We start from the raw sequence: 27,526 nt of genomic DNA on the forward strand, positions 1-27,526 counted from the left end.
GGTGGGGATACATCCTACTTTGACTTAGCCGAATCGAAGGAAATGAGGTAGAAACTTACCTTTTTTCCTGTTTACCATTTCCGTCTTGAACCCCATTGTCCAGGTTCTCCCTTTGCTGCTACTACTTGACCACGATGGTACTCAACTCCATTCTCGCCGGGACCCAAGGTAAGCTTCTGTTACACTTGTCATACTATGAATTGTGTGTTGACAATCGCTTTCGGCTCCAATAATTTTCTTATGTGTAATCCACTAGCGTTCCTTTTACAACTTATCAAGGTAAAAGGAATACACCTGTATTGACATGGATGCCTCTATGATCTAAGAATTACCTTCAGTAAGCCAGGGTCAATGGTAGACTTGCAAGCATAGCGCCACATTCTCACCCACGCTCATTTACATTCACTCACTCTCACTCTTTCACACTCTCTCACACTCCTTTACGCATTCTCACTTACTTGCACTCATTCTTTCTCACTCTTTCTCTTGCATTCACTCTTACTTACTCACACACACACTCTCACTCATTCTTTCTCTGACTCAATCATACTTAGTTCTGGTGCTCCATTTCTTTTATTACACTAGTAGTGAATAATAGGCTGTTCCAGGCTCCAGGCAGTCTTGACTCCCTTCCCAGGAAGCTGTGGACCTTGTGGTCATACAGACCCATCAGGCATTCCCAACTTCTCTAAGTGTGAGCTGAACTCCACCTCCTTTTAGATGGTGTGCTCCAGGTTGTTGCCCAACAGACAGTTTACAGGAATGGCAGGGTTGACAGCTACTTTTGGAGAACCTGGGACCTCCATCCACTCAAAGGGAATCAGAGTCACCAGTAGATGAATCTCACAATTGTCTGTAACTATGACTTGGTGGAAAGTGTTAGGGAAGACATGCTATGAGGACACCAGCTGACACCTTACATTCATCATGCAGGCTCCTGTGTCCCTCAGAGTCTCCACCCGTTGTCCATTGATGGTGACCAATGGCTGTACTTAGAAGTATTGGCAGGCATATGGGCTTTTGGCAGCATCTCCTTATTCCCCAGGGAAACTAGGGTCACCTCTGTCCGCTGCTCAAAGCTAACTGGGACTACTTCTTTCCCGAGTGCTACACTCGCCAACCCAGTTGTTTGCCCAACGGTGGCTGGGCACTCTTGGGACATTTGGATTCGCCTTAGAGTGCGAATACTTGTACAAACCTCCCTGTCTCTCTTTCTTATGGTGGGACCCCTGACCACCCATGTGGAAGTCTCCCACAGATAACTTTTTGGACACTCTGGTGCTGGGCCAGTGGTACGCCTCCCCGGCAAGCTTCCTGGAGTCAGCTTACTGTCAACTAGGGGCTGGTGCAGCTCTGTAAAACAAATACTGAGCATGTGCTCCCTCATAATTAGATTATGTAACCCCTTCTCTCATGACTGCTGAAATTACTATGAAAATTACCATAAATCTGACACATTAAATTTATGTATGAATAGTATATGCTAAATAACCTTGTTTTGCAAAATACCAACAACTCTGTGTTTATTGTTTCAAGGCGCCAGATTCTGTATCCCATCCATATACAATACTCCCCCTGCAGAAAAGAGTTATCATGACAAGACTGTCTGAATCCTAACACTCTTTATCCCACAAGGTTCATCTCTTCCCCCCCACCTGTTTAACATTTATATTAGCCCCTTGATTCATGCTCTGCAATCCAGGGGAGTGAAGGTATACAATTACGCTGACGACATGTAACTGATCTTTCCAAGTGACGAGACGGAGGAATCTAAGGATTTCTTCCAACGTACAATGCTCTTCATTAAAGACTGGATGAATCATAACTATCTCAAATTAAACTCTGATAAAACTGAGATAGTCATCTCTAATGATAGACTCGATCAGTGGACGCCAGCACACTGGCCAGCTGCACTGGGCCTTCCACCTTCCCCTAAAAAATCAGTTAAAAGCTTAGGAAAAAGCTTAGAATTCAAGAGGCAAAAAGTTCCTCTAAGGAACTGTTTAAAATAGTGACCTCCCTATCTAAGAGTCCTAATGATATAACAGTTCGTCCTGATCAAAATTTCGTTGATAACCTTGCTCTTTTTTTTCAACGTAAGATTCAAGACGTTTATAATGAACTTCAGATGTTTCAGCCTGACCCTGGGAATGATATAGGCAAACCTCTGGAGGATCCTATATCACTCAATTGTCTGTCCCAATTCTCTCTTCTTAGTGAAAAACAGGTTAGCGATCTATTAATTCAAATAAAATCAGGCTCCCCTCTTGATCCTTGCCCTCCCCGTATATTCCATCTGGCCCCTACAGAAATAAGTGTAACCTTGGCTCCCCTGTTAAATGAGATTATCAGATCTGGAGTCTTCCCTTCGAGATGGAAAAAGGCCTGCATAAGGCCCATTCTTAAAAAATCCTCACTGGACCCACAGGATATTAAACATTACCGCCCTATATCCTGTCTCCCATTGCCATCCAAAATTTTGGAAAAAGCTATCAACCAGGAGCTGATGGAATTTATTGACACGAACAGTTCCTTGGACACAACACAACATGGATTTAGACCACGTCATTCAACAGAATCGGCCTTAATAATGGCAACCGAGGAAATCCGTAGAGTTATGGACAACGGAGGCAGAGCCATCCTTGTCCTTCTTGATCTAACGGCAGCATTTGACACCGTTAATCATAGAGTATTACTAGAAAGACTGAATCTATTAGGAATTAAAGACTCTGCTTTAGCGCTACTTCACTCCTTTCTGGACTACAGATCACAGCAAATCCACTAGGATGGACTTCAGTCTGAAGAGTTCTCTCTTCCTTGTGGCGTTCCTCAGGGATCGGCACTATCCCCCACACTGTATAATCTTTATGTAACACCACTGGCAAACCTAATAAAAGATCATGGGCTAAAATTGGTATCGTATGCCGACGATACCCAGCTGGTGGTGTCCCTGACGCAAAGTGTCGAACTCACTGCGGAGAGATTCAGAAACTGCCTCTCCAGTGTGATGAGTTGGATGAGTACGAATTTTCTCAAACTCAACACAGAGAAGACGGAGGTGATTGAATTTGGTCACAAACCATCTATCTGGAACCACCTCTGGTGGCCACCAGAAGCAGGTGTCTGCCCAGTACCCAAACACAAAGTGAAGAATTTAGGCTTCCTGGTTGACAATGATCTATCACTAACTTTTCAAGCCAACCAGGTTACCTCGGCCTGCTTCTTGATGATCAAGGTTCTCCAGAAGATACTCCCTTTTATTCCTTTTTCCTTAAGAAAAACGGTAGTGGGGGCCTTAGTCCTATCACGCATAGACTATTGCAATGCGCTATATTCTGGGATTGGCAAACAACAGCTTTCGAAGCTCCAGTCCTTACAAAACGCGGCAGTAAGAGTACTGCTAGATCTCCCGAAACATCATCCTACTTCATCAAACATGAGGAGACTTCATTGGCTTCCTGTGCGAAGGAGGATACAATTTAAGACCTTATGCCTTGTACATAAAGCTGTACATGGAGGCAGTGCAGATGACATGAAGTCTCTTTTTCCTCGTTACATTCCGACTCGTACACTGAGATCCACTAGTATGGGACTAGTTTTCCTATCAAAATTCAAGAGGGCCTGGTGGGGTGGTAAGGCCTTTTCATTTCAGGCAGCAAGATTATGGAACACCCTACCAACAGAACTACGATTAGTAACAAACAAGATCCTGTTCAGAAAGGCCTTGAAAACCTGGCTCTTTACCAAATCTTAGACTTTCTCCGCACACCTCCTTCTATCACAGCGCCAAGACGCCTCGGCATAAGTGCGCTTAATAAATATCTCAGTCAGTCAGTCAGTCAGGAATCAAAATTGACGCCAAGCTATCTATGCATGAACAGATCATCCTGGTTACCTCCTCTTGCATGTACTACCTGAGGAGTTTTAAGAACATTTGGAAATTCTTTACCAGGGAAGAAAGTACGGCGGTCATGCTTGCCTTGATCATGTTCAGGCTAGATTACGCTAACGCCAGCTACCTGCATATCAGACCCAGAGGCTGCAGTTAATACAAAACCAAGCAGCCAGGCTGGTCCTTCAGCAATCAAGACACTGCCACATTAAACCTCTTCTGAAGCAATTACATTGCCTCCCGGTGACCCAGCTGTCCATGTTCAAGACAGGTTGCAAGATCTTCAATGCCCTCTGTGAGAAGGGCCCTAAATTCATTTCTGCTAAGATCTCTCGGTATCTACCCAAACGGAATCTCAGATCGGCCTCGATGTCTATGCTGGTGATTCCAAGATTCAAGCGCACTAGAATGGGTGGCTCCCGGTTCTCTGTCCCTGGCCCCACTCTATGGAATTCCCTGCCAATAGACATCAGACTTACTCCTGAGTACACCAACTTCAGGAAAAAACTGAAAACATGGCTGTTCACTCTTGCCTATTGCTAGTAGCACTCAGGAAGTTCCTCCCTCCCTTTCAGCGCCAAAAGACCTTTCGGTATACGTGCGCTTAACAAATTCCCCAAACATAAAAATATATTAGTATAACTCGTTGTGGTGAGGAGTAAGAGGCACATGTCCATTCTCATTTTCTTCCAAGAGGGTAGACTATAAATTATTCCTCTCTGGGCTTAGGAGATCCATCCGTCTGTGCCTCTCTCACCTTCGAGAAGTAGTGTTCCAGAGATTACCATAAAACTGTGATGCGCAGGAGACAGGGAGAGCAAAAAGCACATGAACAAGTAAGAGGCATTGATCATTATGATACATGTTGTTCCTGGTTCTTACAAAAATGGCTTTTTTTCAAAGTGTCTTCGTTTTGCAGTATGGAATCACACTTTTTGCTGAGAATTTCCTGATCCCTTGTGAAATTCTGCAGTCCTTGCTTCAGTACCCTGAAGAGAGAATTTGATGTAGATTGAAGATATCAATCTTGAATAGGTAAATGGTCAGGATCTGTTATGGGGCTTAATGGATGATGGCTGGCAGTCAAGTGGACCAATTCAACAAGGCATTATGAGTTTCTGGAATGTTTAGTGAAAGGCACACATGCTCTTGGTTTTTGGTAATGTAACTTAATTTGTGTTCTAATTGTGGTAGAAAGTGCTAGTGTTCCTATGCAAAATAGCTATTTAAGAGATTTTGGACTTCAATACTATATGCTAGGTTTTACCATCCAATCTATTATTCCTAACCCAGTTTAAGAGCAGTAGTTCAGGCGCATGTTCCCTCAAATCTCTAGGATGCTAATACTTTGCTTGCTGCTATCCATATGTTGATGCAACCCTGGAAGTGCATCCTCCATGTTGAAGCATGAACAATCATAGGTCTGCAAAAATATGGCCTGGTCACCCTTACACTTAGATCATATGAACAGGGGCGTAGCTTCAGGTGGGGTGTTTGGGTGTTACATCCCCTAAACAAAATCTGCTTTACATAGTTGGACGCAGGTGCTTTTATTGCTTATGGTGAAGTGTCTGTTGGTTTTCTCCTGGGATTCTTACATGCTCACACTGACACACACACATACACACTTATTCTCTCTCTCGCCCGTTTTGAATGCCTGAAAAATGCTGATTAGTTTGTAAAATGTTGTATTTTAAGTGTCCCTGACACAAGCTGCTCAAACAATTAGCTAGTGAGCTACTGGTAGCCCTTCAGCTATCCTATAATTACCTCTCCTCTGCCCAGCCAAGCCAACTGAATTAGAAGCTTTTGATTGCCTGAATTAATATATGTATACCAAAATGAGAGTGTATATTTGAGGCAAAAGGAACTCATAGGCTGATATTTGCAGAAAAATGACTGAATTTTCAAAATATATTTAATATGATATTTGAGTGATAAATCATATGGCACTAGGGAGACATTTTAACATATCTTGGTACCGGAGGCATTGCTGCTATGGCTGTTATGTATTACCATGCCTGATGCACTGAGTTGATCAATGGTACTAATCTTGCATATAGTAGGCACTAATGTAAGCTGTCTGATGTGGTCGCTATTACAACACTGATAATATTAGTAGCTCTCAATGAGTTACATTGAACATAAGTAGCTCTTATTAGAGAAAAGATTGGAGCCCCGCCTAACAATAGACTCTCCTCTCTCTTTCCATTGCCCCTTCAGACACCCTCATGTCCTGCTTAAGCTTGGGTGGAGTTCATGGAACTCCGCAAAGGGACCCAAAAACTCTGCCATGCTACGCAGAGTTCCGTAGGTTGCAGAGTGTGTTATGTCACGCCGTTCGTGCAGATTTTTAGCACCGAGTGTTTGTTCTGCTCTGTAAAATCAGCGCAAACAGCACCACGTGCAGCGCAAGAGGGTGCTGCTTCTTTCTGCCACTCGAGTAGATATTCTACTCGAGCGGCAGGTTCCTCAACGCGAATGGAAGGTTTCTCACTGCGAGTGGTAGCGACCATCCGCGACCGCCGGCGTTGAGAAATCTCTCCGGGAGGTGGTTTGGAGTAAGATTTTCCTCGCTTTCCTTTGCCAACTCAACGTTGGCGAGCGCAAGTGAGGAAAAAACTCCGCTCTGCTAGGCTCCATCAAGTTTTTCAGAACTCTATGCTTTGCGCAGAGCACGGAGTGGGAAAAACTCTGCGAGCGAAGCGGAATTTCACACCCAGGCCTAGTCTTGCTTCTCATATGTTGTGTTTTAACAAAATATCCCAGCATGATTGTTGGGAAATCTGAAGATCACCCCCCCCCCCCCCCAACCTTATTGAGCAAGCTACGCCCCTGCCTATAAACAGGCTCCCTCTTCAAACTTGCATTCTCTTCAATGTCTAGTGCATCAACCTCAAGGCAGTAAACTCAAACAACACCTACAGCAGCAACGTCCACAGGCAAAGAACGTGCTAGGAGAAGGCACAATAGCTAGCCTTCTTTTGCTGTACACCCATGACCTGGAATTACATTTTGACACAAGCCCAATCACTGCTTCAACTCTGGAAGGTCCTGCAGACACATTTCGTCAAGGAATACCTTTTTCACAAATATGAACCTGGCTACCCAAATATTGGATGATAATCAAAGAAAGCCTCCCTGTAAATTATACTCCTCTGTGTCAATGACTCTTATACAGCACTATATTCCATTTAAGCTAGGTTTGCACACCATAAGTAGACCTCCATACATACATACATTCATAAAGTCACGTATTGAATCATTTTTCTCCTATACCCTTTCAATCAAAAATGATGACTCACTTGAAAACATTAGGAAAGTCATTAGGCTACCAGCCAAGGGCCATCATAAGCAAGCTGCCAAGGAGGGCACAGTATTGCCATTCCCTAAGGAGCAAAAGTGCAGAGTTGAGATCCTGAAAGTGGTTATTTACCACAATAATCTGACATTATTGCTATGTCCCAACCTAGCCCCAAAGACCATGTACTTGTAAAGCACTGTCATAGGCAGAGGCTGAGGCTTCTCCCTAGAAGCTTGCCGAATTAAAAGCATTGTTTTTTTTAATTTCAAATAGTTTTAATTAAATTATCAGCACTTTTTCATCAACACAAGGACAGTGGTAAAAGAAAATGAATATACAAGAGTGGTTAGCATTGTTTAGGAGCAGAACCTCTTCTTTTCTCGACATTTGTGAGGAGAGTTCCCCTGAACTAAATTCTCACCAAGGTGGACTTTTCCATTCGCTGTTTGCATTTACCACCGGAGGCGCTGAGATTACCAGTTCAGTTTTTTCCCAGTCCACCTGTCCATTCTCTCAGCCACTGTGAAGCAGTCATCCTCTCCCACATCTCAATTTAGTGAAAGGGATAAGAGGTTAGGAACATAATAATAATAATACATTCGTATTTGTAAAGTGCGGACATATTACCCCCTTGCGGGTTTCAAGGCACTGGGGGCTTTCGGGGAGATTAAGTGAGCTGTTGCCCAGAGTCACATGATGCTTAGCTGAGCTGCCACCAGCACCGAACCGAGAGCTCCGCAGTCAGCCGCTCTAGCCGCTCTGCCACATCTCTCCCAACATGGACTTTATCTACTAAATGAGGATGTTGTTTCAAGGTGGTTGCTCCACCTTCTATATTCCTTTCGAAGAAGGACCTGCAACTGGCAAATTGATACCATGCTCCATCGTTTAGAGCATTGGAATTTCATCGCTGCCACTGAAGACAAGGAAGTGGCAGAAGGGCAAGGATGGCTGGTGTAGGCCCTGTGAGCCAATATTCCAGGGTTTGTGCTTCTTCCTGTTTAATTTACAGTGTTGTACCCTCAGTAGATGAAATAATCTATTAGCATCAGCTATAAGGGCTGTAATAGCATTATAGCCTCAGTGGCAGAGCTAGACCCTTTGCCACCCGTGAAAGCCCCAGCGTTTGCCACCCTGCAACGACTGCAGGTAAGAGAGGGGGGGGTGGATGCTGGCAATTCCTGCATTTGCCATCCCACGACGGCCACAGGTAAGAAGGGGAGCTGCTGCCCCCAAAATCCGTGCCGTCCGGACTTACCCCTGCCCTCCCTTGCACCGCCACTGTATAGTCTATATTCTTCACGATATAGCAGTACGTAGGCTATTAAAGGCCTTTGTGCCTCAGCTCTACAATCGGGAGACAGGGTCAACATTGTTCATTTGCCATCAGAGCGGTGGACTCAGTGTGCTCCAGTACAAACAAAGTCATATTCCATATCCTCAGACAGGGTGAATAGTACATCCTGGTTCTCCAGTAACACTCTCTTTGCTATTCACATGGAAGCTGCCATGAGTTTGCCCTGGTCTTTCAGAACAACAACTGGACTGCCAACACTGTTACCATCGCTACCTCATTCTTGGTATGAGCTAGCGGTGAACGAGCTGCTGAAAGTTCAAGCCAGGCTCGAGCCTGAAGCCTAGCTCTCCTCATTCTTGGTATGGGCTAGCGGTGAACGAGCTGCTGAAAGTTCAAGCCAGGCTCGAGCCTGAAGCCTAGCTCTCCTCATTCTTGGTATGAGCTAGCAGTGAACGAGCTGCTGAAAGTTAGAGCCAGGCTCGAGCCAGAAGCCTAGCTCTCCTCATTCTTGGTATGAACTAGAAGTGAGCGAGCCGCTGAAAGTTCAAGCCAGGCTCGAGCCTGAAGCCTAGCTCTCCTCATTCTTGGTATGAGCTAGCGGTGAACGAGCTGCTGAAAGTTAGAGCCAGGCTCGAGCCTGAAGCTTAGCTCTCCTCATTCTTGGTATGAGCTAGCGGTGAACGAGCTGCTGAAAGTTAGAGCCAGGCTCGAGCCTGAAGCTTAGCTCTCCTCATTCTTGGTATGAGCTAGAGGTGAGCGAGCCGCTGAAAGTTCAAGCCAGGCTCGAGCCTGAAGCCTAGCTCTCCTCATTCTTGGTATGAGCTAGCGGTGAACGAGCTGCTGAAAGTTAGAGGCAGGCTCGAGCCTGAAGCCTAGCTCTCCTCATTCTTGGTATGAGCTAGCGGTGAACGAGCTGCTGAAAGTTAGAGCCAGGCTCGAGCCTGAAGCCTAGCTCTCCCCATTCTTGGTATGAGCTAGCAGTGAACGAGCTGCTGAAAGTTAGAGCCAGGCTCGAGCCTGAAGCCTAGCTCTCCTCATTCTTGGTATGAACTAGAGGTGAGCGAGGCGCTGAAAGTTCAAGCCAGGCTCGAGCCTGAAGCCTAGCTCTCCTCATTCTTGGTATGAGCTAGCGGTGAACGAGCTGCTGAAAGTTAGAGCCAGGCTCGAGCCTGAAGCTTAGCTCTCCTCATTCTTGGTATGAGCTAGAGGTGAGCGAGCCGCTGAAAGTTCAAGCCAGGCTCGAGCCTGAAGCCTAGCTCTCCTCATTCTTGGTATGAGCTAGCGGTGAACGAGCTGCTGAAAGTTAGAGGCAGGCTCGAGCCTGAAGCCTAGCTCTCCTCATTCTTGGTATGAGCTAGCGGTGAACGAGCTGCTGAAAGTTAGAGCCAGGCTCGAGCCTGAAGCCTAGCTCTCCCCATTCTTGGTATGAGCTAGCAGTGAACGAGCTGCTGAAAGTTAGAGCCAGGCTCGAGCCTGAAGCCTAGCTCTCCTCATTCTTGGTATGAACTAGAGGTGAGCGAGGCGCTGAAAGTTCAAGCCAGGCTCGAGCCTGAAGCCTAGCTCTCCTCATTCTTGGTATGAGCTAGCGGTGAACGAGCTGCTGAAAGTTAGAGCCAGGCTCGAGCCTGAAGCCTAGCTCTCCTCATTCTTGGTATGAGCTAGAGGTGAACGAGCCGCTGAAAGTTCAAGCCAGGCTCGAGCCTGAAGCCTAGCTCTCCTCATTCTTGGTATGAGCTAGCGGTGAACGAGCTGCTGAAAGTTAGAGGCAGGCTCGAGCCTGAAGCCTAGCTCTCCTCATTCTTGGTATGAACTAGTGGTGAGCGAGCCGCTGAAAGTTCCAGCCAGGCTCGAGCCTGAAGCCTAGCTCTCCCCATTCTTGGTATGAGCTAGCAGTGAACGAGCTGCTGAAAGTTAGAGCCAGGCTCGAGCCTGAAGCCTAGCTCTCTTCATTCTTGGTATGAACTAGAGGTGAGCGAGCCGCTGAAAGTTCAAGCCAGGCTCGAGCCTAAAGCCTAGCTCTGACTCAGCTAGAGGTTCTGTTGGACAAGCAGCTTTCATGTGGCTTCTACCTCACTCTTCTACCCTTATGTACAAAGATGTAAAAAGAAAGCATTGACGTTTGAGGTACAAACGCGACACATAAAGATACCCATTTAATGGCTGATTTGTACAAGTGGAACCAGAAAGCCTGCATTAATCACGGCTACCCTCTTAACAAAATTGTGTGATCTTGGGCAAAGATTTTAGTTTACTGATCCTCCTTTTACTTCACTATAGCAAAGGAAAGCACCTTCAAATAACCGCTGTATAAAAACCTATTGTGTTTGACTACAATGTTGCCCTATCTACAACCTCCTGGGACCCATACAGGGTTCACATGACAACTGTCTTGCCTTGTAGTTCACTAATGGTCAGAGTGAAGGCGGGGGCAGTAATGACTCTATGTTCTTGTTTAAAACTAACACTTTACTTCTCAGTCTAATGCTTTAATGGGCTTATTAACGTCAAAGATTCCACATGTGAAAGACATACACTTTTTCTTAACTGTTATTTGACTTAATCGGAGTTTACCTTATGTTTGTTATTTGGCATTGCAAACAGGGCTCGGCTCGTGCAAAGGCTCTAAGAGCCAAGCCAAACCCTTGGCTCGGCTCACCGTGACCCTATTAATTTGTTGGCTTGGCCGCCTCTAGTATGAATATAATGGAGATATTGGAAGTAGAAGTAGCCACTCGTTTGCCTTCTTTTTTTTTTTGTCTTATCATTACATGTCAGCACTATAAGGTTCGGTGGAAATATATTCATGTGTGAGACACTTGTTTTACTGATGTACCTGTGTAAGTTCTTTGCTATGTAATATGACCTATATAACTGTTCATTTTTAAACTGCCTCTATTCAGTAGTAACTGTTCTTACAGAAACCGCTCAGATACTTTTTTGGGTCTTGTTTCCACTGAATATATTTGTAAATAAATACGACAATAATATAGAATAATCCACAGAGTTTCTGTAATTGTATGGGTAATTATGTGGTAATAGTGTGCTTTCGTTTTGTGTTGTCTTACGCACTTGTCTTACGCACAAATCTCATACACTTCTTTAAAATAAATAAGTCTCGAATTCAACAAAATCTGAGATATGTTTATATTTACTTAGGTTTATTTGTTGGAGTGGTAAAATAGTGATATAGCAATGCAGAGTATGGGATTTTCTTCTTAACACTACCCTCACTTTTCTTCTCCTCCAGGCCCATTGTTTCTGAGCGGAATGAACTCCTCGTTCAGTTCTTGTCTGACTTAAGTTTAACAGCTGACGGATTTATCGGTCACTATAAATTCAGACCTAAAAAGCTACCCACAACTCAAGCTCCACCTGTTACAACTACTCCACCTGCAACTACAAGTAAGTTTTACTCTTTCATTATTCCACCTTATTGGTGGACCCTCACAATCTGTGCAACATGGCATTGCGGAATTTTAAGTAATTGACTAGTTATAAGAGCAGAGATCACCTTCACATCTTTCAATAATTTATCTATATTCATGGTGTTTCAAAATATACTTGTTTAGTTTGGTGTAATCAATGCTTAATTTGAGCCGGTGGTTTCTGGTGCTGAGCACCGGCACTTAATTGTCTACACCTCGGGCTTGTACCAGTCTGGAACATGGTGGCGCTGCTAAAAATGACTGTTAACTTCTGCTCAAGCTATTCTTATAGGTTTGGGGGCCTAGAATAGGCTGAATTGTCACACTTGTAGGAGTGTGATGATTAGTAAATGTGTTGGTACTACCATTGGCAGCGCTGGCAGGAGCCCTGGTACTACACAAATTAAGCACTGGGTGTAATATAAGCTCCACATTAAAACTACTTCGATTTAAGAAATTCTGAAACACAATCCTGCCTCTTTAGATCAACAATAAACCTAACGAGGATCCTCCCAGAGCAATTAAAAATAAAATCTCCTGTCCCTTTCTGTATTAGATTGAATAGACCAATCACTAACTTGTCAGGCCTAGCCAAAGTGCTTGAACAAATTGTTATGTGTCAAGTATAAAAACAACTTTATGTTACCAACTGCCTCGCTCTCATTCAGTCAGGTTCAGACCCAGATATATGACAGAAAGCACACTTCTTGGCGTCTGAGATGATGCAACACTTTACACAGAAGAAGCAGGAGGTTGTGTCCTAGTCATGTTGAGTCTAGCCGCTGCACTTGACTCAGTGAATCAAGTTCTCTTGCTACGCATGCTCAGTCAGATCCTGCCACCATACTTGCAGTTGATGTCAATGACCTGTTTTCTTGCATGAGGATTTCACTCTTCATGGGATGCTAAAGGGTTCACTGGAGGCTACTCCTTTATGTAAGGTGCTACATGGTTCACCACTGTCACTACTGTCTCCATCTTCTTTTATAGATATTTGGCCCTATTAATCCACATCGCTTGGAAATTCACAGTCAGAATTAAATCACACGACAATGACACATTAAATGATCGCAAAATACTGCCCCTCTGGTTGAGCTACAAAATCTCCTGAAACAAGCAGAATTTTGGATAAATTGAATCTTTTTACTCCTCAACGTTTCAAAGCTTTAGCTTACTCTGTTTAGGACTGGGGGCATGCCAGTCTATCTCTACAGCCAATCACGGAACTTCTCGGACACACGCTTCCATTTTCAATTAAGGTGAATAACTTAAGTGTCCTCTTTGCCTATATGTCCTTGAATGAGCAGATTGACTCTGCGGCTGGTAGTTGCTTCAATCATCTGAGCAAGTTAAAGCCTATCTCTTTCTTCTCTTGCAAAAAAACAAAACTTCTGTTACCGAGGGAGACAGCAGAAAATTCCACCTGGATTCCTGCAATATCCTTAACCTCAGCCTACAGATACCCAGATCCAGCTTTTGCAAAGAGCACAGAATTCAGCAGTCCACCAGACATCAGATCAGTTTTAGGGAGACTCATGCCCAGCACATACTGCACTGATTGCCAATTTAAGACAGAATCATTCAAACTAGGCATGTTAATGTTAAGGGCAAAACAATTTGTACCTTACTGTCTAGAAAAAAAATATCATCCTTGTAAGGAAATGCCTGGTTTTGCATGATCAGCCACAAACATCTTGATCGAGGCTGCTGGTTGTTCAACTCTGGAAGAGCACTGGGACCTGCCAACCAGTCCCCAATGCTAGTGTTTTGACCCTTAAAAGTATACGTTTAAGTGGCTTACCCCCAATCGCCATAAGTTAACTTACTTATAAGTCCCCGATACATGCAACCAGGTATACCCAGGCCCTTTAATTTCAGTGTCCCTTGTGGACTGAAGCATTTATTGTGCCACTCTGAGTGTGACAAAGCACAGCATTACTCCAAGTTCGCCATTGCAGTCAGGTAGAACACGACTTTTCAATTTCAACCTTTGATAAAGCCCACACCTTCTTTTTTATTAATATTTGTACGTCATCCTTAAGGTAGCTCTAACGAGCCTTAAAGGCAGGTGCATTATAGTAAAAAGAATGACATGCATTTTACATATCTTGACAGTAAAACTCCACAATGTCATGTTTACTGTACTAAGGCTAGTAACCCCATTGGCGAGTATGGATTTACAGACTGACAACTCAGCAGTGCCAAATTCAACTACTAAAAATTCGACTGCTTCAAGGTATCAAAAGAAGTGTTTCATTAAACCTGACTTGTTGCTCAAGTCGATTTTAATGTAACACTCTTACAAATGTCACAGTTAGAAAATTTACAGTTTGTTGCACAAGATTTTCCAGTAGCATTTTCTGTTGCAAACAGTTGCTGTCCTCCAGAAGAGAGGTGAGAATGACTAGGAACAAATTACCTGCCTGGTGGGGGAGAGGTCTTCTCCCCTCCTGGCAGGATGGCCAGAGTGGATGTGAGCCCAAAAGGTAACTTTAAAGAGGAAGCTGCCTTTGAAGGGTAAATGTTAGTCACACTAGAAAGGGGCTGGTCTTTTGTTTAAGCAGACTGGCCAACATTTCGAGCAAAGAGTTGAAAGCTGTTGCCAAACTGTTTTTTCAATTGGAGTGAAGCCCCCAGGTAGCCACAACTCCGAGTTGGAATAGGGAGCTCTTCACACCGAGGCAGGGTCTCACCATGCTTGTTGTGGCCAGAATGTTGCACTCGGGGATAGCTACGTGCCAGACTTCACAGAAAGGTGTCCCCAGGTGGGAGGGAATCAGGCAGCCCATTGGCTAGTTAGCCTCCACCACCCCTAGGCTTGTTCCAGGTATAAAAGTTGCACCCCTGGCATTCAGACCTTAGATAATGACTGTCTTGGAAGAAAGACCAAAGAAGGACTGTCCTTCTGCTCCCTGGGCCCACTAATGAGAAGTTGTACCAAAGATTAGACTGCATTTGTGGACTGGCATAGAGTGGACTGTGCCTGCGGTTACCCACTTGTGAAAACGTTACCCACGATTACCAGACAGACAGACAGAGCAGGCTCCTCGGACCAGCTCCCCCGCTGCCACGAAAACAGCTGTTTGTACCTCCCTGACCACCAGTGTTTTTGCTTGTCCTTCACTGCTCAGCTATTTATGTAACTGTAAGCTAAAATCTGCATAACTACCCCACTGTTTAACAACTTACGTAAACTGTCTATGACTTTAACCATAGTACACTCCTCTGTTAGCAGTTTACTTGCACTGTTGCTTTACTCATCATTGTTTTGCCTAATTCCATAAAGCTCTGTTAGGACCGTTGCATCTTTGTATACTCTGTTACATTGTATCTGTTTGGCTGCTGTTGCGCCGTATGCCGCTCTCCCGCTGTCTTCTTCCCATATTTAACTCCCGCCTCCAAACCATCCACCTCAGCACCCCTCGCTCCTACCAACCTAGTTAATGGAGGCCCCAGCATGGCCACGCAGTGGTGTGCCGCCGGTGTGCCAAAAGCAAGGCAGTCTACGCCTGGACCGTGCCCAGCACCAGGAACCCTGGCTCTCCTACCAACCGAGTATGCACCACCATCGAGCTATGGATCCAGTCCTCCACAACAACTGCTGCTGCACCTCTCCAAATTCCACGGTAGGATTGTTTGACTGCTGGCACTGCCTCTTCTCCTGCAGCACTGAATCACATGCACGCACAGGGTCCTCAACAGTGCCCGCGCCTAACCTACTCCTATGCTTCCTGCTCAACGCACAATCACTCTGAAAGCACGCTACAGCGATCTGGGATACTATCACCTCCGATCACCCCCAACGGTAACTTCTTCACTGAGACCTGGCTGAACCCTGCATCCCTCCGGACATCGCCTCAGCAGCACTGGAAGGCTAAAAGATTGCACACCAAGACCACATCAACAAACACGGAAATGGTGTCGCCATCATCCATAAAGAAACCATCCTCTGCACCACCATCGTGGACGACGCCACCCTGTTCATTGAACACCTCAACTTCCAACACCAAACCAATTGCAAAACCACCATCAGAGGCACCCTCGCCTACAGACCTCCAGGACCTCGCCCTAGCTTCTGCGGTGCCATTCCCAAATTCATCGCCCTGCTCATGATTGACTCCAAACACTACAACTTTCTCGGAGCGCTCAACTTTCACCTCGATTACCTCAGTGACACCAACACCGCAAACCTCATGGAAAGCGGGAACAACATCAGCCTCACCCAGATTGTCACTAACCCCACACACATCGCAGGACACACTTTATCCCAATTTCACAGCCAGCAAAAGAGTCAAGTACAGCCATGTCACCGAGCACACCTGGACAGACCACACCAAAGCTCACTTCACCATCACGGGATCCCTGGCTTCACCACCAAGCCACCCAGCACCCATCACTGCAGCTGGAACAAGGAATCTAAGACCCAGTGAACCTATGCCCTCACTACCTCCCACCCTGACAAACTCAAGGAACCCTCAAACAAGCCAGCTGGTACACCACTGTACTGAGAACCACTAAACGCACATGCATGCATCTTAGAAGTAGAAAGCGCACCACCAAGGAGCCCATGGACTGAGCCACTTTCAAGACATCCCTCAATCAATACCACCAACCCCTGAAAAAGACGAAAAGGAGCGCCCTCACCGACCGCATTGAAGCCAGCTCCAATCACAGCAAAGAACTCTTCGATATTGTCAGAGAGTTCTCCAACCCCTCAGCAACCAAAAACGTCATCACCCCCTCCCAGGAACCCTGCCACACCCTAGCAAACGTCTTGCATGACAAGATCGCCACCATCTACAAAAACAAACTCCAACCCACCACTGCCGACACCCTCAACTGCCTCGCTACCACAAGTTGAAACCCCACCCAACTGCTCATCACCTTGGACCAGGTTACCACTCAAGGCACCACCACCATCATCAACTCATCCACTCTGGAGCATCCTCGGACCCCTGGCCCCACCACATCTTTAACCTCTGGAGCAAGATAATCATCAATGAGTTCACCTCCATCTTTAACACATCCATCACCACGGCCATCTTCCCCTAAGAATGGAAACACGCAGAAGTAAAACCCTTTCTCAAGAAACCATCCGCCAACCCCAGCGTCCCCAAGAACTACCGTCCCATCTCTCTGCTCCCCTTTCCAGCCAAAGTTCTTGAAAAGGCCGTTATCCGCCAACTCACTGAACACCTGGAGAACAGTCTTCTGGACACCTGCCAATCCAGATTTCAAACCAACCACAGCACCAAAACCGCCCTGATCACTGCAACTGACGACATCCAAACGCTCCTGGACCATGAAGAAACAGCAGCACTGACCCTCCTCGACCTCTAAGCAGCCTTCGACACCATATCCCACCACAACTTCATCAAGAGACTCCACCACATTGGAATCCAAGGAAATGTCCTCAAATGGATTGCCTCCTTCTCACAGGAAGAACACAGAGAGTCTGCCTACCTCCTTTCACCTCAGAACCTAAGAACATCATCTGCGGTGTCCCTCAAGACTCGTCCCTTAGCCCTACACTGTTCAACGCCTACATTTCCCCCTTGGTCAACATCGTTAGTACCCACGAACTAAACATCATGTCCTACACTGACTACACGCAGCTCATCCTCTCTATATATGAGGACCCCCTCCACCATTATGGCCAACTCCCACAGATGCGTGACAAGTGTCACTGACTGCATGAAAAACAACTGCCTAAAACTCAAAACAGACAGAACTGAAGTGCTGATCTTCGGGAACGCCTCATCGTGGAACGACTCCTGGTGGCCTTACGAACTTGAACCCTCACCAACTCCGCCAGACCATGCCCGCAACCTTGGCATCATCCTGCTCACCATGAAAAACCAGATCAACAGTCTTCTCCGCCAGCTTCCTCACCCTTCGCATGCTCCATAAGATCTTCAAATCACTCCCCATTGAAACTAGAAGAACCATCACTCAAGCACTAGTCACCAGCCGCTGGACTACGGCAACACACTCTACTTAGGAAGCACTGCACACCTCCTAAAAAGACTGCAGACCATACAGAATTCAGCTGCCAGATTCATCCTCGATCTTCCCAGATGAACCCACATTACCCTCATATCTGTAAGTTACAGAGGCTACCCATTGAGAAGAGATGTCAATTCAAGATGCTGAACCACACCTACAAAGCTCTGTACAACCAAGGACCATCATACATCAACCACCGCATGAACCTTCTCCAACCCACCAGACATCTGCGCTTCACCTCCCCCCCCCTCACTCACAATCCCGCATCCACCAAAACAACAATGGAGGTTCCTCCTTCTCCCATCTCACTGCCAAGTCTAGAAACGTCCTCCGCCTTTACCTCCAAACCTCATCCTCTCTGCTGGAATTCAGGAAAGAACCTGACTGTTAAACTGAACCTCCTCCACTGCAGGGTTCACAGCACCTAGAGACCCTCACCTGTGATTAGCTGTGCTTTACAAATCCTGTTTGATTGATTGATTGGCAGAAGATTCAGGTGGCTTACTTCCTATTACTGCCACAGGGCCATATAAGCTGAGAAGCCTGCACCTTTGAGAGCCCAGTGCTAGAAGCCTGACCACTACTGGATACCAAGTTGCAGCCTGGGAGATTGAGTCTTGACCCTCATAAGGTGCCCAAAAGTTCCCTGAACCCATGAAGGCTGTCAGAATGTAGCTTGGTCACTCTGCAAAAAAACTATTGCCAACTAAAGGAAACCACTGCAACTGCTGCAATCGGAAACCAGTTGACCTAAAGAAAGTGGACCTGAGCTGGACCTTGCCTGGACCACGTCAGAGATCAATCACTGAAGCTATAGATCCCCCCAAAGTCCAAGGACCAAGGGGTGGCCACAGGAAAGGCCAACTCACCACTCAGCATCCACAGCATCCTTAAGAACCTTGTATCCCTTGCATCAGGACCACTCCATTGAATTCAATAGTGGTCCTGCCTAAGGATTTAGAACTGAACTAGAGACTGCTAAAAGCGACAGGTAACTGCCCACCTGGACCTTGTTGGTACCTATGACGGGCTCCCTATCGGAGTTCACACCGCAAGAATGCCTAGCTAGCTGTGTTCAACTTGCTTGTCGTGGCTGAGCCAAAAACTGCTATTGCAGTTAATTATAATGATTTATTGCTCTGCATGATAAAGCAGTGATTTACTGTTTCTTCAAAAGTTAATATCTCTGGATCCCTCTGGTAGGTTTTTGACATTCAGGAGTTTATTGAAGTATAAAAATAAAACGTATTTTTATAAATTAGTGTCAGATTTAGATGGTGATGTGTTTTCTTTCTATTTTGTGTTTTGGTATTATTTAAACTTGTTCCTTTGATAAAGCCTGACTGCTCTGCGCCTCAGCTACTCAGGACTGAGCTAAGGTTTTACAAACAAACCTGACTGTACTGGATACAGAATTGTGATGTTATTACACTGTGAGGTCGCACAACCACATCATATAATAATCCACATTTCTCATATTCTTGTATCAGTCATCTAGACGTGGGGATGTTCGCTAAACCTGCGGATGCCTTTTTAACAAAACATTCCCCACCCACATGAGGGAAATCTTTAAATGAGACATGCAATCCCATTCCTGGCAAGCGTGGGCAAATTGCTCCTCAATGCAGGCAGTATGGAAGGGTGTGCACCTCACCCTAAATAACCCTAGTATGTCTTTTCAATGCAAAATTTGCTCTAAAAACTCAGTCCATTTCAACAGATAATGTCACAAACACCTGAAATTTTCAAAAGTACTTCTGCAATGTATGGGCCAAGTCACAATTTACACTGATAAGCTTGCAAGTACTTAGATAAGAAGAGCTAGGGGATTTAACATTGCATGTTTAAAAAATCCTTGAGTCACATTTGTGCAGCTCCAATTAGTCAGTAAAAACTGCATACTCCATTTCTTAAATGAAATAATGAGATCATTTGAGGTGGGGTGAGCTAGAAAGGAAATTAGTACAGTCCCAAGTAGGTTCCGTTGGCATTTACTCTCCAGCGGGACTAAGGACATTGACTCATGGACGCTAAATGAGAAGCTCAGTAAGGGTAGTATTTTAATAGTTTGGCTGTCTGAGGTTCAAGAGGCACAGTAAAGCCAAATATCATTCCCAGGTATCATACGAGGCAAACTTGAGGCAAGTAGATTTCCAAGGAATCTGCCCACCTCCAACTCAGTATCTGAAAATCGAGTGTAGCACTTTCAGTACCATTCACAGTATTAAGTCATTGACTTTCAGGCAAGAAAGTTTAGAGTAAGTCTTCCTCAGGCAATGTTTATTGAGTACAAGGATGATCTTGTCCATTTTTAATCAGAATATAAAGGAAGGGATCTCCCTACAGGGAAGGAGTACGGGGCATATTTACAAGCCCCTTCCGTCATTTTTGCGCCACCGTTGCGTCACTTTTTGTGATGCAGCAATGGCGTTAAAATGCGGCCTATTTACAACATGATGCCTCTAGGGAGATGTGTCACATTGTAAAGCCCTGCGTCACATTATACCTGCATCAGGTATAATGTATGCAGGGTGGGCGTTCCCACGCAAAAAGGCCTCGTAGAAGTGACGCAGTGAAATCTACAAGGTTTCCCTGCGCCGCTTCGGACGTCACTGCGTCAAAACCTTACGTCTGCTTGGAGCACCAAGAGATGCGTCAGAATTTCTGACGCATCTGTCAGTCCTTGCGCCATGGTGCGCCATATTGTAAATACAGCAAACACAAAGAGTTGATGGACAGAGTGCTGAAAGTCTTCAGACACTCACCCCCAGTCACAGATCTGGGTTGAATCCATCATCATTCTTTAGCTCACTTCGCCCACTCAGTTCAGACCCAGCCATATGCAAATCAGTCTTGACCCTGTGCCTCATGGGAACAGTCCAGTCCAAACTGCCAAGCCAGGTCTTCCCTGAACCGGAAAAAAGCATCCTGGGACTGGTTTCTGGGTAACACCCTTCATCAGCCAGGTTAGCTTGAATCCAGTGGCAAAGTGAGCAAGGGGCCCACATCTGGGCATACCCTGCCAACTTAGGGCAAACAAAGCAAACACAAAGAGATGATGGCCGGAGTGCTGAAACTCTGCAGACACTCACCCCCAGTCACAGATCTGGGTTGAATCCATCTTCATTCTTTAGCTCACTTCACCACCTCAGTTCAGACCCAGCCATATGCAAATCAGTCTTGACCCTGTGCCTCATGGGAACAGTCCAGCCCGAACTGTCAAGCCAGGTCTTCCCTGAACCGGAAACAAGCATCCTGGGATCGGTTTCTGGGTAACACCCTTCATCAGCCAGGCTAGCTTGAATCCAGTAGCTAAGTGAGCAAGGGACCCACGTCCGGGAATACCCTGCCAACTTAGGGCAAACAAAGCAAACACAAGGAGATGATGGACGAAGTGCTGAAACTCTTCAGACACCCACCCAGAGTCACAGATCTGGGTTGAATCCATCACCATGGTGGCGCAAGGGTTTCTCAGGGTGGTGCAGGGAAAGTGTCGCATCTCTACAGATGCGTCACTTTCTTGTAAATCTGCCCCAATCTGTTTAGATGACAGGGTCTCCCTTGTACACACACAAAACATATAAAGGTACATTCAAAAGACAGAGCTCACAGGTGTTTTCGAATGTAAAAGTAAGAGGTTAGGTGACTTGCCCCAGTGATACCATATTTGAGACTACAACATTGAAAATGTAGCAACCATGCTTGATGCCTTGATTCCGTATTGAATCTTTTAGAAAGCGACACTATCTTGAATTTTTACTCATCATCTTCAATATTCAATTGGTGAGTGAGGAAAAGAAACTATTGTTATCTAAAATGCACCAGTATTTATATTCATACGTATACTTAATACTTATGGAACTTATCATTCTTCCTCCAATCTCATCATCTCTAGAGTGCGAAGGTGGGGGAATGAGGAGAAGAAAGAATGTGAGAATTGAGTTGTGATTTCATGTGCTAAAGATTTAGGATACATATTTTCTTGTTCTCATCTATTACTCATAAAGACTGGACTAGGGGAGTGGGTTGTGTAATTAAGAGGAGGAATCAGTATGTGATGTAAAGAGTGGGGAGGAGGATCATAGAGACAAACGACAAGTGAGGTGGTGTGAGGAGGGCTCCGGTGGATGAGGTATTAAAAACTATGCAAATTCATGAGCAAATAATGCATATGCTTCTCACTATCCCTCATTGGGGATGAAGTACATTAAATGGAGCACAATCAATGTGATAATATGAAACAAATCCAAAATCAAACTTACATATCACGGGGGTCTAGAATGGGAAACATCGTGCTATACACTGGCACCAAACGAATAGTTGTCCTGAGTGTTGGAAACACAGAGTACTTAAAAGCTAGTCCTTTGCCAGCATGCAGATGCATTTAGATTGATTTTGTTTGTAGGTATGCACACAAACATATTTCCTTTCTTAATCATAGAATGTGTAAGCGAATAGTAAGGACATTATGGGACTGATTTAGATTTTGGCAGACAGGTTACTCCAGTACAAATGTGACGGATATCCTGTCTACCTTGTTATAGGTACACTATATCCAATGGCACTTTTAAAACGTTGCCTACCAAACTCTGAATCAGTCCTTAAACAATTTCTCCCATACACTAATGATGTTGAATATTGAAATAAGAAATTGGTGGGAGTAAATTCATTATCCTAAATCACAGAGTCTATATTGGTGCAACTTTGCTATAATAAATTGCACTTAGGAATCCAGAAATCTGCCCATGAGGTTCTTTTCTCTTATTTATAAAGCTATGCTTAGAGGCAAAAATATGGGTATTTCAGGGTCAGACAAATGGTAAAGGGGAGTGAACGTCCCCATGAAATAAGTGGTTTCTTCAGAGGTCAAACAATTTTTTCCTGTGTAGAGATCAAAAATTGCACGCATATTTGCACATCATTAAATCATGCAAAATTTCCGCCTAGTAGAAATTTGGTGTGAGAAAATTTGGCAAACTAGAGTGCTACATAGATTTCCAAGAGTTCTCAGAAAATTTGTTGTGAATCTCATAAAAGTTGAGAATTTACTCCAAACGTAGGACAAAACCTTTAGTAGGAGATTTCATACTAATACCAGCAGTCCTTTGTGAATAGGGCCCATTGCATTTGCATTTATACAGTGATTCCCCATGTAAGCTTGCATAAAAAGTGCAAAGAGCCTGTCGTTGTCGAGCCATACGGAGGGCAATACAAATGTCATGCATACACAATGTGTGCATATCTCTATCAGTATTTATAGCGTAGTGATGCAGAGTACAGTTCAATAAAGATTCTGTAAGTAAGTGGGGCAGGGAGAAGGACCCTGGACCTTTTGCATGTTGGAGATAGATTAAAAAAAAAAACTTGCTCGGTGAAGGCTACAATGCTCTACCAGATAAGATTCTATCTTCTTTTCTTTAATTGATGACTGTCAGTCAAACGTTTTTAGATGTGATTCTGAAAGTATAAAAGCCTCATCACTTTATTCGCTGAGTGCTGTGGTCAGAATGTCTGCTTCCTCCTAACAGGGTTGTTTTTAAGTCTGGCTTCGCAACGGCTTTGTCTCATCAGCCTCGTGCAATAACACAAAATCATAAATGAAAAATACATGTAAGGGGTTTTCAGTCAGACCTCTTCATTCACTAGTCTGTTCAGTAGTCATTCACATATTGCTCCAGCCCCCTTCAGAATACAGCACGGGCCAACGGGTTAGTCCGCTTCAGCCATACATTGCATCACTTGCTCTGTCAAATATATGCCCATTTCATGTGCACATCGGCCTAAAAACTAACGCGCATCAATGCCTTGGGTAATGGGCCAATACTTTGCTTTGGCAATGCTTTTTACTTTCCATTCTTTAACATTTTAAATACTTTTAGTCATCCTTTTGAGTTAAACCATGTCTTGAGGTTACAATAATCCAAACCCACAAGGACATTTTGTTGAACCAATTACAACCATATTTTTCTGTAATGTGCAATAAAATTGGAAAAAGGTTTATATACCTGTTCTATGTACATCTGTCTACGAGGAAGTATAATGTTGTACTGTACGGTTTTATTAAAATTAAATGCAATGGTTATATTTTAATGTAAAATATTTATTGAAAGTAGGTCGCTGCCACGTTTAGATGACAGCATGTTTTATTTTTTATTTTTAATGGCATATGCTTGCAATTAAAGGTAGTAAATTACCACCACACCAGCTTGTCAAGACCAGAGCTATTGGGTTTGCCAATACTTGTTTAAAAAATTAACTTACATATGCATTTTGAAACAAGTATGTTTGAAGGTGCTGCCTCCTCCAATGGAAGTGATCAAATGTGGCTGTTGGGGAAGTGCCTTAGATTTGTTAGTGCTTTTCTTTTTGCAAATTCAAGGACTATAAAGTGCTTCTCTGGATAGTGATGTTAATCCTCTAAGGATTTTGATGCTCCACGGCTGACAATGGTCAACAAATCAGTACATTCAATAAATGTGAAGCGCACTAGGCTCCACAAGAAAGACAGACAGTATTTTACTTTCAAACTATGGAAGTTTACTAAAGGTTAATGGTTTACAGAATGCAAAACTCAGATTGTTATCAATTAATAATGAAAATACAAAGGCATCAAATAATATGAAGATCAAATTAAGTCAAAGTCTTAAAAATCAGAGGACAAACCAGCATGGGGTCGCCTCAATGGAAAGGATGAAGGAAAGTCAGTCCTCTCTCTGGGAGCATACTCTGTAAACTCTGTAATGATCTCTATTCTGATCTAAAAGACCAACACATTCTAGCATTTTACAAACCTATATTCTGTCGGGAAACAGTCTTTACAAGAAGGTTTTTACCACATTGTACCTTTACCATGCATTTTTACCACACGTTTTTAGAACACATATGATTTTACAATGAATGCCTTTACCATGCATTTCGGGAAAGTTCGGGGGTGAATGAGGTTCTCCCCCCACAAATACATTGTTTATATATATATATATACAGGTATACAGGGGAAGAGCTGCATAATTCTTTGTAAACAATGTTTTAGGATATTTTTACAAGAAATATTGAATTTTTTAAGAATTTTGCAATCATATATATATATTTTTTAGGAATTGTTTATGAACTATTTATGAATTTTTAACAATGTTTTAAGATCACTGTGATTTTATGTGGCTCCCCCTATACATTGAGTATTAGACTTTTATGAGATTTTTGCTGTGCTAACTTGAATGGTTTTAACTTCAAATGTAAACAAACTCTCCTCAATTTACATTGTTGAGTATCCAGATTTCTGACCTGTAGGTGACTCATTCGAACTTCAGTAAGGCATTCTTTACATCCTAGTTGTGTAATATTGAACCTGTTTACATTGCTGAATTTGCACTGTTTATAAATCCATTGTGCACTAGCACTTTAATGTTATTCTCAGTTGATTAGGGTATATACGCTTTATCCGCGGCCTTAATTTTTTGTATTTTTTGCACATTTAGCGACTTTTGCACTTTTTTTGCACTTGCACTTTAGGTGTTATAAGTACCAACAACAATTGGTGTTTTATTACTTGGGATCCCTTGTGATGCTCATTGACTATTGGAATTGACTATTCCTATGAAAGTCTTGGTTTACTATTTTAAAGATTAATAATGGCAACTACATTTGTTTGCAGGCGTTTGAAACACAAGTCTCTATAATTAGTTACAGCATTTATTTTTTAACTGATGTGTGTTTTTAGCTATAATAGATTTTTACATGTCAATGTTGAGCATACGATTTTGAAATTATCTTCTTTTAATTGGGGAACACCCAGGTTAATATAACGTCTTTTTACCATTGTTATTATTCAAGGGAGTGGCTATGTTGGTGAACATCACTATAAACTTTATTTCATTGGTCCAGCGCGTCGTGTGAACAAGACAGCGGCAACGCGGTTGAAATGCGCCAGGCTGGACACTTGGCTTTGTATCATGGGTGCTGAGACGATTTCTCTGCAATAAAACTTCACTGCTAATTGATTACGCTGTGGTCCGTACCTGTATATTCTGCCATCTAAATGATAATTCAGAAAACTTGGTTTCTTCAGGTATATATATATATATATATATATATATATATATATATATATATATATATATGCACAAACTCGTTTAGCACTCCAAATGCTCCACTAGGAAAAAAATGAGCGTAGACCCAAATTCCGTGCTGTTTATTTTATTGCCACCTCTTCAGTCTGCCATGACGCGTTTCAGGCGATCCCGCTCTTGATCACATGACATAGCTTAGACATAAAACCCGCTATTTAAAGTGCTAGTGCAAGTGACTTCACAATGGACATAGAAAACATATTCATTTGAAATGTCCCACAGAATACTACACGTAAATGTTGCAACATTGCCACGATATCTTTCAAACTTGAATGTAAAGGGGTCAACATAAAATACAATCAATATAGGATAATTTTCATAATAAATATATAACTATATTAATCATGATAATAATGGCTTAAATGCCTTATAATTATCCTAAAAACATTCCAATTTACCTGTGAAGCTAAAATTATAATAGTGCCATTCCAAAACCTATTAATTATGTGCCAAAATATATTTATAAACAATGGTTGTGAAGGCATACATTGTAAAAGAATATGCGATCTTTGAAAAAAATGTGGGGTAAAAAATGCATGGTAAAGGCATGCAGAGCATTTCCCTGTGTTGTTCCATCATACAACGATTCTGTCCAGGCCTACATTAGCTATAGTCCATCTAAACATGATTAAATATAATTTCTCTCTACAACTAGCATTACCGTGCCTATATGTTAACGTCATGTTAATAGAAAATATTTAATAAAAAACGTCTTCACTGTCAAAGGGGTTCATGAGACAATCCATAATTTCAGGTTATTATGCAACTGTGTATCGTACAAATCTGCAACCTGCTAATTTAATTTGCACACTTATTCATTAATCTGCCCATTAGTCTTTGATCACAGAAGTCCTGTCTACAAGATATTAAAACTGCCCTTAGTCATGTTTGATCCCTTTTTCATGGGTTGTTGTACAGAACACCAACTTTGTAGCACAATTTAATTATATCCAAAAATAGTTGTTTTATGCTTTTTTAATGACAGCTTTACAGACCACATTCAGGATACTGTAGAGTTTGATCTCAGACTGAAGTGGTGATTTCTTTGACCAACATATGGACATAGCTGTCTGTATAAATACCAAACAAAACAAGAAGCAAGAGTATTGTACGGCAAACCACCTCACAGACAAGAACTTCTGCACATTAGAATGTGGAAATGAAGCAGAGTCGCTGCCTAGCTAATCAAAAAACGCTGGAGGTGGAGAGCACCAGCATCTTTTCCTCAAGATGTATCCAGCAGTCAGCTGCATTACCCTTCTAAGATACTTTAAAAATTAAGTAACAGTGTGGGTCTAGCAGCTTACATAGTCTTGTTGTCTAGCTCATTATTACTTTTTGACTTTTGTGGACCACCACTGAATCAGTTGCGGAAGCCGGTGGCCCTTGCCTAAGCAATCTCTATGATTTGAACCTCAGAACCAATCACAAAAGTACAGAAATAAGTACAGACCATAACAATACAAAAATGTGGAC

The 27,526-nt window shown here is 43.5% G+C and overlaps 1 protein-coding gene across 1 annotated transcript in view; it reads left to right on the forward strand.

Moving 5' to 3' along the window:
- PCOLCE2 (procollagen C-endopeptidase enhancer 2) overlaps positions 1–27,526 on the forward strand; it is a 321,396-nt gene that overhangs the window by 224,406 nt on the left and 69,464 nt on the right. Inside the window, exon 6 of the mRNA XM_085633604.1 lies at positions 11,741–11,895. Coding sequence (XP_085489730.1) covers positions 11,741–11,895 — 155 coding nt within the window. The remainder of the gene's footprint in view (positions 1–11,740; positions 11,896–27,526) is intronic.

This window comes from Triturus cristatus, chromosome 11 (assembly GCF_964204655.1).
Source record: "Triturus cristatus chromosome 11, aTriCri1.1, whole genome shotgun sequence".
Taxonomy (NCBI): Eukaryota; Metazoa; Chordata; class Amphibia; order Caudata; family Salamandridae; genus Triturus; species Triturus cristatus.